The 13,619-nt window shown below is 37.5% G+C and overlaps 1 protein-coding gene across 1 annotated transcript; it reads right to left on the bottom strand.

Moving 5' to 3' along the window:
• Nucleotides 1-230: 230 nt before the first annotated feature.
• Nucleotides 231-12,032, bottom strand: LOC113763301 (CDPK-related kinase 3). Its single transcript, XM_027307068.1, has 11 exons — nt 10,834-12,032; nt 5,551-5,681; nt 4,952-4,993; nt 4,759-4,867; nt 4,544-4,622; nt 3,382-3,678; nt 3,078-3,187; nt 1,303-1,410; nt 1,102-1,164; nt 768-935; nt 231-656 (listed from the first exon to the last, which is right to left on the bottom strand). The coding sequence occupies exons 1-11, from the start codon at nt 11,416-11,418 to the stop codon at nt 522-524; spliced, it is 1,827 nt and encodes a 608-aa protein (XP_027162869.1). The 5' UTR covers nt 11,419-12,032; the 3' UTR covers nt 231-521.
• Between the last annotated feature and the right edge of the window lie 1,587 nt (nt 12,033-13,619).

Consider the following 13,619-nt stretch of genomic DNA (forward strand, 5'->3'; position numbering starts at 1 on the left):
ATGGGATGAAATTTTCAATTAATAATAATAATAAAACAATTAATACTCCTATAGGGATTTCGTGGTGCGGGAGGAATGGCGTATGAGCAGGATGGATGATGCTTTGAGGAATCCCAAGGCAGGGAAGGAAAACTCAAAAACACACGCAGCAGCCCGACTACACAACATCTACCAATTCCTCTTCGACAATACTAGTAGTAGTGTCGTTCATCGACTTTGCAAGAAACTAATTACATAGTAGCTCAAAACAGTACTCATTCCTTTCGGACCTGCACATAAAGCAGGTATTGGATATCAATAGCAAGAAAATTTTAACTGGGAATTGCCTTCACAAAGCTTCCCAATTGACAGATCCATCTACTACTGTCTATATTCATTTGTACAGCAATTTGTTCCCCTCCACCTCAAGGAGAGATTATATCCTTTAGAATACTAACAACTCCACCAAATCTTGACTCCTATAATTTCTCAAACACTAATGAAGGTCAAGGGGGAAAAAAAAAATCTACAAAAAGAATGCGCTAATGATGTCTCGTATTTGAACTACGGAGCGTCACCCCATGCAAAAATTTGGTATATCCAAGCAAACTGAGTTTTCCATCATTTCTTATCCAGTCTTTGAGAATTGAATAAGCTGTAGGGCCAAGATTCAACTCCTGCATCAGAGTGCCACAGGTTGAGAATTTTTTAACTACTCCCAAGCAGAATTACACACAACAAACAGAGAGATTCTGAGGCGCCAAGAAATAAGGAAAAACAGATAATACCCGAGCCAGCTCTTCCACTGATATTACTCGGTTGCCCTCTTGTTCGAAATGCTCAAATGCAGTTGAAGCAATTTGCTCCCAGCCGTCGAGAGCCTCCAGTTGGTATGTGCTGATTGCAGCTGCACAAAACTCCTCGAACTCCATCTTTAGATAAGAGAGCGGGGCCATCTGAAAGGCATGAGAGCAAACCCTTTTGAGGAAACTATAAAATGAAACTAAAGGGAAAACAAGAGCTCAAACAGCCAGTATGCAGTTAAAACATGTCAAACCCGCCCCCACCATGGGAGGCACACCACATAAATAATGGGCTACAGAAAAAGATATCGACACTCACTGCATTTAAAATATCAGGAACCCTCGACTCCTTCAGGGCATCGGTTGCATTCCGAAGAAGAGCCTGCAGTTTTACACATTCTCTTTTAGTTATTTGATTAATCTAGACCAAATAAGATGGGGACGAACAAAAAAAAAAAATTTTTTTGTGGGCTGTGGCACAAACTAACAACTGGAAAGCATGCCTCCCAATTAAATTTACCATTTTAAAGTTTTCGAGAGAAACACGTCCATCCTTATTTGGTTCCAAAAGCATAAACTGAGCTCTAAGATAAACCAATTCATCCTCAGTTAAAGCTTTTGATAGAGCCTGAAATTAAACAGAATAGAACGAAAATTGCTAAGAATCATAGGGCCTGAAATTACACAAAATAGATCGAAAATTGCTAAGAATCAAATTTCGACCCAAAATCAATACAGTTTAAAACATCATAGAAGAAGGCTTTTTTTTTGGGTCACAATTCAGTAGGCAAAATAAATATACAAGCATCAGGCTCGATGCGATCATGTTGAACCCACAAAGACCAGTCAACAGACTGAAAGCAAGCAAAAAGTCAACCATTGGGAACACCCATTATTCTGACAAGGAAATCCAGAATTTAATAGCTGCAAGTAGTTTTGATAATTTCCTGTATTGTCCGCATTTAATGTCAGCACTACAAGTTAGTTAAAATAAAGAAGGAATTTTCATCCAGAAAACTCGTGACATTCAGCCAATGAAACAATATAATTTTAATTTCTGTCACAGTAAAAACCACGGCTCATAGTGATATAATCAACAAAGATAATGGGCAGAGTGATTTCTAACCTCCAAACTCCCTCCTGTGCCTGCTCCCCAACCCAACAAGAAAAGGGGATTAAAAAAAAGCCACAAGAAGAAAAAATATGAAAAGGAAAAGAAAAACCTATCTGCCTTTTTGCACAAGCTGAACCAATTCAAATATAGGAATGGCAACAGGGCAGGGTGGGGCGAAGGAACCTTCCCCCACCCTTGCCCCGCCCTGCTTCTCCTACGGGTGCCCATTGGGGAAAAAAGTTCATAATTAATAAAAAATACATCATTAGTAAAAAGTGTAATTACTAATTTAGGATAAATGTATTAGTATAACTAATCAATAATTTGTATTAGTATAAAAATATAATTATTAGTATAACTAAAAATATTAAATATGTTATATATATATACATATATATATTTTTTGGGCGGGTGACAGTGCGGGGGTATATTCCCTCATCCTCTGCCCCACTTCTTAACGGAGGGGAGAAAATTAACCCCCCCTCCTCCCCAAATGGGCACTGGCCCCAATTGCCATCTCTATTCAAACATGATACACTATATAACAATTGAATGGAGAAACAACAAATTGTGTTATTGAATATAGGTGTCACTCTATATACTTTGGTGGATCAAGGCATTGGCCAAAAAGATGGAAAACCATTATTTAATGGAAAAAAGTTAGCAAGAACCCTAAGTATGATAATAGCCATGTGGAATGGAGAGAGTACCATCTCTAAGAAGCATGAAATAACAGGTGATATCGGGCAGCATTTCTCGAGATATAGGATCAGATAGGGTGCTGCCACTTCATTTAAACATGATCAAATGTATGGACAAGGTAATTAAACCAGAAGCACAGCAGGAGAATTTGTTAATTCCTCAGCAATGTTAATAAACAGTTAACAATGATCACGAAGGACATAAAGTATATGATGATTGCAAAATACAAATATCTCTTAAGCTTTGATGGACAACCTGAGAAATTTTAAGTAGCTGCCACTACAGAAACACAATCATCCAGAGAGATAACATGGAGAGTTTCGAAAAAGAGAACCTATATAGAAGGATTGCATCCAACACAGCAAGCATCTCAACAGAAATTAGTCAAGTAGCAATTTGGGTACCAAAATTTTTCCCTAAAGAGCCAACTCACCAAAATGAAAAACAAGTTCAAATTAACAAGGGGACAAAGAGTATACCCTCAGTGCTGCATGTTTGAAAGGAGTTGCATGTAAATATGACTTGACCAACTTGTAAATCAAGATATCAAGAGGAATAGGATGGTTTTCACTCCGCAGCCATGGGTGCGCTGTTACCAAACAGTGTAAGTTTGTGCATATTACATAAAGAACAGATTAAGTCAGCATAGAAAGCAATGTCTTAACCAAATTGTTAACATATATTTGTAATAAGACGAACAAGTAGATAACCATATTAAAACATATTACTGGGTACTTGGAAAATTAAAGCTCTAGCATAACTCTAGTGGAAAGTAAAACTTACTCAAAGCTTGTGCAGCAGTCATTCTCTTCCTGTAGTCCTTGTTTAGAAGCCTTTTGACAAAGTCCTTGGCTTCTTTTGAGACAGAAGGCCAAGGTATATCTTCAAAGTTGGGATCAGCTCTGAGAACTGCCCGGAAGATTCCAGATTCTGTCCTTGCCCAAAATGGTCTACTCCCACATAACAAAATATAGGTTATAACACCAATACTCCAAATGTCTGCCTCCAAGCTATAAGATCTATGGAGAACTTCAGGTGCCACATAGTATGCACTCCCAACAATATCATTAAGTCTTTCATCTGCACAAATCCAGGTTGAAGCACAAAAAAGTAAATAAATAAATAAAAGAAAACATATATAAAAATAAAATCAATTTATCATAACTTACAGAATTTTGGTGTAAAACCTATAACTAGTCCCAAAACATAACTAATGACACGTAAACAGAAACAGAACTAAGCTTCATCCACTCGATAATATTAGCAAAGCCCTAACAGAAAATTTGCTGCTCATTCTAACAATGGTAAATATCAACAACTATTGTCATTCTAAAACATTGACGTCATGTGAAGCACAACTAATACGCAACGCTTTTGAATCCCATTGTAACAAACTGATGTCACATGAAGCCCAACCAATGACTCACTCCTTTTTAACGAGTCAAACATTAAACTTTGCCTCGTACCACAGAAGATGTAATGAACTAGCTAAGAACTTTCGATTGGATCAGGTTTGAATTTCATTATCCATATTGAGTTTGCTACAATGAGCAAAGAAACTAGCAGTTGAACAGAAAGTTCTAGCAAACCACTTAAGCATTTATGACCTAGCTAAAAACCTATGGGCTTATCAACAGGAAAATATACTAGCACATGTATCGGACATTACATTGAAAACTTTTCTGAAGCAACAAATCATATGTTACTTTAATCAATTGTCCACTTGTTCAAGCATGCACACAAGCTCAAGCAAAAACCTTAATGGGCCTTTAAGAAATATACAAGCTACAGAAGCATGAGGATCATACAATGGACGAACCAGCATTAATCTCAACATAAAAGATACAGTAGGCGTTCCTTCAGTGTATCACCAGGATATTAAACCAACAATGTAAAAGAAAAATCAAGGTAATGAGGTCATATGAAGAGGTTTTAAGGGTGATACCTGGTCTAATGAAGTCAGAAAGACCAAAATCAATAAGTTTCATATCAGCTTCTTCACTTCTAGAGGTAAAGAGGAAATTCTACACCACAAAGAGCAAATAGAAACAGCATAAATAGTAGAAAGAGACAAGTACATAGATCAACAACAAAGCATTTGACTTATGTCAGAACAAAATTATACTGAACACAAAAAAATAGTAAAAAAAGTTGCACAACCTCAGGCTTCAAGTCCCGGTGGACAACACCTTGGAGATGACAAAATGCAACAACACTCAATATTTGAGCAACAATGATCTTAGCATCCTCTTCTGTGTATCTACCACCTCTACATTGAAGCAGCAGCAGCATATATACATAATCTCACAGCTTAACGGGCAAAAGAATTTTCAAAATCAAAGATTTCCTTTACCTAGATAATATTCTGTCAAGTAGTTCTCCACCTTCACACAACCTGTACAAGAAAATATAACAGCTCATGTCACATCCAAGAGAAAATGAAGATTCAGTGAAGTAAAGGTCATCTAATATTGAAGTAGAAATATCCATCATGCTTATGAAAAGTGGCTGAACAGTAATTAAGTCCAATAGAAACCGAGGAAGAACGGAGTAGCACATAAATTATTAGCAAGTCCCCAAATAAGCAAAATACTTGTATGCATATATGTTAATATATGAATTTTTTAGCAAAGACCTTTATGGTAAGGAAAAGATGGGATTAATTATAATAAACGCGTCGATTTATTAACTAGTACACAGGACATTTCCTTCTATGAAAAGAATTTTTCTTGTCAATTGATTCTATCCATCCTCCCAAGATAGAAAATAGTGTCAGACCATAAGCCTTTCATAAGCAATCCCTCAATTCAATTTAGATGCAAGCAGAAGTTACTTATCAGAAGATTTTTCTGATAAAAGAATTTCAATGTAAGAGAACTTTTTCCTTAAGGTAAGGCTGTCCATAACCAGAGGAGAAGTAAAATCTCATAATTACAGGAGAAAAGAACATACTCCATTACTATGTACACATTATTGGCATCTTCACAGGCATCATAAAATTTCACCAGATGTCTATGGCCAGATAGCGCTTTCAAAATTTTCACTTCTCTCCGGACATCTTCAATAGATATTGCTGTCGTCATCTGAAAATGAAGCTTGTTAAGTTAAATATCTATTTTGCTTGCAGAGATTATGGTGAATCAAGACTGTGCATGAGAATGTAACAAATAAAGTAGAAAAAATGACACTAAAATCAGATCTCTGTTGATTGGACTATATCTGAGCCAAGGAAGTTAAAAACATAGGACAGGTGAAGAGTAAAATATACAATGAATCATCAATAGTACAACAAAGAGTTAATTTCATTTAGGGGGCAAAATCTAAAACAGAATGGGCCGAATAAAAGGGGGGAAGGTGAAGTAAATATCTATCTTCCAGAATTTTGTCCCCACAGATGTGAGTGAATGAGTAAACTTAATATTCCAATTTAAGGTTTCTTTCCCAGGGCCAAATTGTTGAGCAATGCAACGTATATCTCCCCATAACAAGTGACTACTTGTCTGTCTGATTGCGTGAGTTGCACAGTTACATATACATCATGCATCTTAAGATCAAACCTATCATATAGCACAAATGACAGTTAACATGCTTTGTTCCCTCACCACCTTTTAACATCCCCACTCCCCTCTTTACCAAAAAAAAAAAAAAAGAAAACAAAAAACATCATTTAACAAAAGCAACTTACTAAACCTTTCTAATACGTGCAAATGGACTGTTGCAGCTAGGAACGGTAGTTTCATGCATAGTATTGGTAAATGCAGTAAATCCTGGTAAGGAAACACACATTTTCAACTTACAATATTAAGTAAATTGTGATGATACTAGTCAAAAGAATTTGATCCTGGCTACAAATTTAATCACATGCTTAAAACATGCAAGTCTTACCCCTACAGAAAAGATGCTGCCTGTGCATTTTAAGATGAAATTTGCTTATAGGTGTTCTCAATTGCTTTTGAATTCTAATTTATTGGTCTAAGAAGTAGCCCTTAAGGTGCTATTGAGGACAACTTTTGTCTTTTGAAGGCTTTTAAAACAAAAATATGCTTCTAAATTGAAGTACTCCTTATAGGAATTTTTCCACAGTAGCTTTAAAAAGCTAAAGCATAACGAGATTCAATGCCTAAAGGATTTAATTATGTTTGATTTTCTTTTTCCTCATTAGATATGCAGTCGCTTTAAACAAACCAGCCTATTATAATATTTTAGAATTAGAAATAGAACACTTACTATTGCGAAATGGAAGGGGCTTGTCTTCCACGAAGGACGACAGTCTTGAGTTTATATCAAATGAAAATTCAAGTTGTGACTTGCTTTCTACTTACATAGATCGTAGATGAAGTCATTGGTTTAGTAGCTTTACTAAGAAACTTTGATACAAGGATAATCACAACATTTTTGAAATAATAATTCCAACGCATCCTCAGATTTTCGTACTTGTCGCAAATGTCCTAGCTAACCCATTTACTATAAGGAAAGAAAACACAAATGAGCAACTAAAGGCCACCTCATTTTTTAAAATCATAATGATGGACATCTTATTCCCCAACCCCCTTTCACCAAATAATAATAATATGGAAACTTTCAAGAATCCTGGAAAGCGAGTACTTTCCAGAAATTGTTACAAATTCTGACCCTCTGTATTAAGATCACTAACTTGATATAACAATGGAAGAAAATCCGGTAGATGCTTTGCAACCACATGCTAGAAGAGATTCACTAAAATATGGCAATGAACTACTTAGGGTGCAAAAGCTGTAAGTTTTCACTTTCAAGATGAAAACTAAAAACCTAAATCCTCTTGGCTTCCTGCACCTTACAAGTCCGAGGAAGAAGAGCAACTTTAGTTGATGCCTCAAGCAGAAAGAAACAGGAGCTGCTAAATTTTTATACCAGCAAAAAAAAAAAAAGAAAGTCTCTGATGATTATTCAAGATATTTAAAGATTCTCGTAGAGCGTAACACCTTTAAGATACAGTTAGAAGATCTTAAAATAGCAGCTAGAAATTTCAACTTTAAAGCTAGATAAGGCACCTGGCTGGATATAGTTTGTATTTGTCAGCTAACATCCACAATATTTTCCTAATTAGCAACAAATGAATGTATGGATAAGCTTTAGCACTATCTTAAAATAGCAGCTAGAAATTTCAACTTTAAAGCTAGATAAGGCACCTGGCTGGATATAGTTTGTATTTGTCAGCTAACATCCACAATATTTTCCTAATTAGCAACGAATGAATGTATGGATAAGCTTTAGCACTATCTTCTCATTTCCTAATCTCGCTTCCAATGGGCATAATATATCTTCTCATTTCCTATTCTCACTTCCAATGGGCTTAATATATCTTCCAAAAAGGCCTACAAATTTTTTTTTCTCACATTAAAGAGCATCTTCAGTATTATTATAAGAAGTCTCTTTGGTACGCTAGAGGAGGAGCTTTAGTGGGTATCCAAACATTGGACTGGCGAGACTTTCGTGCAGCAGTTCAAAAAGCTTGTTTTTTCTGTGGTGATTTATCATATTTGGAGGGCACGTAATGCTGCTATATTCAGGTCTGCTTCAGTTTTGGCAGATAGCATCATGGAAGCTATAGTACAGGAGATTAGGCATGTGGCTCTTGCATGGGAAAAGATCCCAAAGTCTTGTGAAAGCTGGAAATTGGATTTGGAATGGAATATCCCATTAACAGTGTTTAGTTAGTGTAATGGTCCGATATAGATTCTTGTGGTAGTTAGTTTAACGTGTAAAATGAGATATTCTATCTTGTGTACAAATTTACCTGTCCCATATCAATAAAAGCTACAATTTTGCCTAAACAATTATAAGAGGTCTCTTATTCAGGGCCAGATGGTATGTTAAAACATTTACATAAGGTGAAAGAAAACAAGAAGTCTGATACCACTCGATGTGAAAGCACTGAATACTTGCTAGTATACACTTGCATGAGAACTTGTGAGACAAAGATCAAAGTCACACATGAAGATTTTATTGGATATTGAAAAGCAACAGTCGAAGTGTATCAAATAAATATTCACACTCATTAAGTATGGACCCTATAGGCTTTGTCAAAGAGAAGTAGAATGAAAAAGGAATAAACAAACAGTGTCATACTAAGTACCAACAGCTTGATGGGCTATTCCACTATTTTGATACCTTCCACAAAAATCCTGCATTGTATTCCACATCCAATCTTGTTTCAGGCTAGAATAACAAGTGCTCAAATCTTTGAGATTTCACATAATATTTTAATCCTTAGACAGTGCGGTGAACATTGTGGATGTTTTCAACTAATCATTACTAAAGTATATCATACCTCAATAAAACTCCAGCAACTAAAAGAGCAACTCAAAACTCTTAGATTCTAGGTATCTAGCATTGACTTCCCAACAAACCAAACAAAACAGAAGCTTGCCAGCATGTGGATGTTATAAATTTCAGATTCCAAAAAGGTTTGAGAATTACTTTTTTACATTACAAAGGTCTTCAAAATTCTTTCACCCTAATGTTGGTTACACATATATAGAATAGGGCAGCAAACGAGCCAAGTCGAGTCGAGGTTTGGCCTAATTGAGCTGAACCTCGACTTAATTTTACCAAACTTGAAGTCGAGCTCGAGCTCAATGAGCTCTCAATGCCAAGTTCGAGCACAAGCACTATCTCAAATATGAGCCGAGTCGAGCTTGAGCTCGAGCTTAAAAAAATAAAAATAATTATTTTTTTTTTTAAATGAATAAAATAGTAATTTTTCTTAACAAATAATAAAATATTAGGAATATGCATGTGATTTCACTATTCAAATGAATATAGTATAAATAAAGTATAAAATAGGGAATATGCATGTGAGAGCTGGCTTGCGAGCTAACAAGCTGAGTTATCTTTGAGCTCGAGCTCCACTTGGTCAGCTCAAGTTCAACTCAAGCTCAATGTTGACTGAGCACAAGTCGAGCTTTGATCTGAACTGCTCGCGATCAGATCGATTCGTATGCAATCCTAATACAGAAGTCTGCCTTGGATCAAGTTAAAACCGCAACACATTCAACTCATGGCCTCGAGGACATAATTCATTCCAAAGAAGTGTTTTGAGAATCCTTAGGAGATCCAAAGCATTGTTGTTAGGAAAAGCCCTCAAATTTATCTATAAACCATTTGACCCTACCAAGAAAATCAAGACAAGGCATGATAACAAAAGTCCGGAGTTAAGAATGCAACGAAATCAAAAGCTAATATGTATTGTTAACATGTTGGCTAATTAAAACAAACAGAACGAGCATGTACGACTTTCAACTGTGTCAAAGTCTGGAAAACTCTGTGTTAGATTTTCAATAAAGATACAGCATAAGAATCTAAGCAGGCTTTGCATTAGGATTTGAAAAAGTTTTACATGCTGTCCTACCAGACAAAGCCTGAATAATTACGTAGAACCATTTAATCATTTCTACCAGGTTAAGGCAAGTTCAACAAATACAGAAGATCATTTAACTCTCAACCTTAACTCAGTTACACCTACAAGAACAAGCTGAAAACATAACAATAACTGTCTTGCAATCATTCATGTATTCCCCAACAACTCAGAAGCTTATACACTGCTGCCGAATATATGTTAGCATTTAATCACCGGATTTGCTGCTGAGACGTATGCTAAGTTATTGAGCTTTCATGTCTCCGCTTTTGTAGCCCTGAGCCTTCTATAAGTTTCAGTTTGGATCAAAAGGGTCGGATGCTTATGAAAAAAAAAAAACTTTCTATAACAAAAACCAGGCAAGGCAATTTAAAAACTGGCAATTGAAAGAAAAGAAAATTAAAGTTGATGACTAATCATTAAGACCTTCTGAAATTGAAATGTTAACCAAGCCCATCAGCCGAATCCTCCAACAAGGAATTTAATTCAATTATCTAACTAGAACATTGCAACTACAACTACAAAATCCACAACCAGTAGGGCAGAATATTGATTTGAATTCTGTTGCCAAAAAAATGCAACTACAATGAAGAAAAATGGAATCTTTATCCAATGCCACTTCAGCTGTAAATGGCGATGTTGTGATACAAGCAAAGCTCGACTTAACTCAAAAGTTCAAACCTTTGAGGAATCAATCAATCAATCAATCCGCGGAAAAAGGAAAATGAACTTAGTTTACATATCAAAGCAACTAAAACTGCAAAAACATGCAATCTGTTGAGATTTGGAAAGAAGAGATGGAGAGAAATTAGGCATTTAAAAAAAAAAAAAAAAGGAACCTTTGCTTTAGAGATGATTTTAACAGCAACAGGAACGTCTTTGAGCTCGCTCTTCTTGCCCTTAGCAAAGCACGTATGACCAAAATGGCCCCTGCCCACCTCTTTCCCCAACTCATACTTGGCTCCGAAGTTCTTATTATAACCAAAGTTCTTATCCAGGGAGTGCTGATGATGATCACTTTCGGTGGCGACGGCGGTAGTGGTAGAGTCCTCGGGGATCGGGCCCTCACGCGGGGTCTTGGGATATCCGAAGCGCCTGGCGAGGGAGGCCTTGATGTGCTTGGCCGGAGAGGGGGGCGGGAAGGGGCGCTTAAAGAATCTCCGGCCAGGAGTGGACCTGGCCGGAGAGGGGGAGACGCCAGCTGGAAGAGGACTGGTCCCACCTGGTCCTCCTCCCTGAGGATAAGGACTGGGCCAGGGGTTGGGACTGGGTAGGGCGGAGGATCGGCCGGGAGTATTTTTCACAGAGGGGATGTTAACCCCGCCGTTATTGGTGGGGGAGGAAGAGGGGCGATCATCGGGGAGGGAGGTGGTGGGCCTACCGCTGTCCCCAGTGGGGATCGTCTTGCCATAACACTGCCCCATCGAAGAAAGCAGTAGTAACAGGAGGAGCTCAAATGTGCAAATGCTGATAAATTTTTCTCTGTTTTTTTTTTTTTTTGGTTGGTTTGTGGTGGGGGTGGGAGGACGGGGAGGAGAAGTGGGGTTTGGGGGTAATAGTAGCAATAAACCTCCCTCCGTCGGTCCGGTGGATCGGAGGTGGGGAATCAAGTCAAAGTGTAAAAGGGTCTAAGCAGTAAGGAAAATGGATCGGGATAAGCAGCAGCATCTTCCCGGCCGGGATCTGAATAGCCGGTGAAGATGAAAATCAGGAAATGGGGGTGGTGGGGGTATGAGAAAGCCCCCGCAACAGAAGAAGAGAGGACAAAGTTGGTGGCAGGAGTAGGAGAAGTAGGATGGGATTTTGGGAGTTATGGAAAAAGACAAAGTTAGTCGGGTAAAGAGAGAGCAGAAGAGAAGCAGAAGCAGAAGCAGAAGCAGAAGCAGTGCTGTTGCAGAGAGAGAGAGAGAGGGAGATCTACCAGTACAACAAACGGCGGCGAGAAAACGTTAAAATTACCGGATGAAGGAAAAGGCGGATCCGCCCCTCCCTCCCCAAATCCACTCCTCTCTCTCTCGCCCACCTTCCCGGTCAAGAGTCAGAGACTCGTACTCAGATTTTACTACACAAATTCACTCAAAAACCCAACAAAAACCCCCGTTCAGTGCAAGCAGCGAAAATCATTAATTTATTCACAAATAAAGGAGATCATAATAATAATAAGTTTATAGCAACCCACCCCTACCTGCAAGGAGGTGAGGCGTCGCTAAAATGTCTTTTATTACACCAAAAAAAAAAAAAAAAGAGTAAAATGTTGCCAAGAATCTTTTGTGTTTTTGTCAATTTTTTCCCTCCTTTTCTTGCTTGAAGGGTAGTAAAGGGAAAAATGGCTGTCGTTTACTTGTTAGTTATTAGTTGTAGACAAGAGGGGACCGGCCCCCAAATTGGATAATAGAACAATAGTAGAGAGTATTTCATTTCCGAAAGGCATGGCTGGTTCGGAACTCACCACCGTTTCTCATACACATCATGCCCTTATTAGACTCACTTTGAGCTTTAATTTTGACAATAATAATATTCTTTGAAAAAACATACTCCGTACATAGCTGGTACGCTCCGTACAACAATCACCACAACAGCATAAGACCGAGTAGGCAACAGCCGGATCTAGTTTGCGACGAAATCCACTTAGGGGTAATGGCGGCGCCGGAGGCGGAATTTAGACCCTGCATCCATCCGCTTCCGTTTTTGACACAGCATTTTGTATTAGGACTGGGGCGATCACGCGGTGGATGTTGCTATGGGTCACCGGCGGTTAGACTTGAGAATGTTCACGCGTAACTTTTATGCAGCATCAAGGAAACAAAATGTGAAGTACCAAGAAGATTATCCATTTCAGCAAAATTATTTATAGCTTCAAGTCAATAATAATATTTTCCATGCTGTTGCTCCACCGAGTATCGATGAATAGAAAGATTTTAATCAATTCGTGATATTTCTTGTCAAAAAAAAATTAGATAATCAATCCGTGCCATTTTAAATACTTCAATTGTAAATATTATGACCATTTATTCTTTACTTTATAAATAGTTTTTTTTTTTTTAAAAAAGAGAGAGATGGAGAGAAAGTCAGAGATATCATTATGCTGTTTTTCGGGGACGGGGTGGCCAACCATTGTGGGGGTTGTCGAAGGAAGCACCGGAAAATAGAGGTTTAGAAATGTGTCGTCAATAGAGGCGTGCCATTCATTAGGACGTGAATAACTACCACTATAACTTCCATGTCATACTACTAACTATCAAGCGGAATATATAGTACCAGTGCCATATTTTGGATTGGACACTGGAGATGCCATATGTAGCCGTGGCCGGTGGTGGATGCATAGGACATCAACATGAATATATACATGTGAGTCGGGTGTACAGCATTATTATTAGGGAAATTTTCAAAAACCTCCCTTGAGGAGAAGGAGGTTTTTTACAATTTCATTTAGCTCTCTCACGATTTTAAAAATTACACATACCTCCTTTATTATTATTTAAAATGGCAATACTACTCTTAAATATTTTAATGGAATTTCCTTATTTAGTATGCTTATACTTAGAATGACTTTTAAAATTATTTTTCATTCTTTTTCCTTTTTTTCAATTTTTTACCAATAAAACTATAGAATTAGTACTATTAG

Source organism: Coffea eugenioides, chromosome 2 (assembly GCF_003713205.1).
Source record: "Coffea eugenioides isolate CCC68of chromosome 2, Ceug_1.0, whole genome shotgun sequence".
Lineage (NCBI taxonomy): Eukaryota > Viridiplantae > Streptophyta > Magnoliopsida > Gentianales > Rubiaceae > Coffea > Coffea eugenioides.

Coding starts and splice junctions, on each gene's coding strand:
- LOC113763301 (XM_027307068.1), bottom strand. CDS start 11,418: ATGGGGCAGTGTTATGGCAAGACGATCCCCACTGGGGACAGCGGTAGG. Junction 5,682..10,833: donor AAATCATCTCTAAAGCAAAG/GTTCCTTTTTTT, acceptor CTTCATTTTCAG/ATGACGACAGCAATATCTAT. Junction 4,994..5,550: donor AATGTGTACATAGTAATGGA/GTATGTTCTTTT, acceptor TTTCTTGTACAG/GTTGTGTGAAGGTGGAGAAC.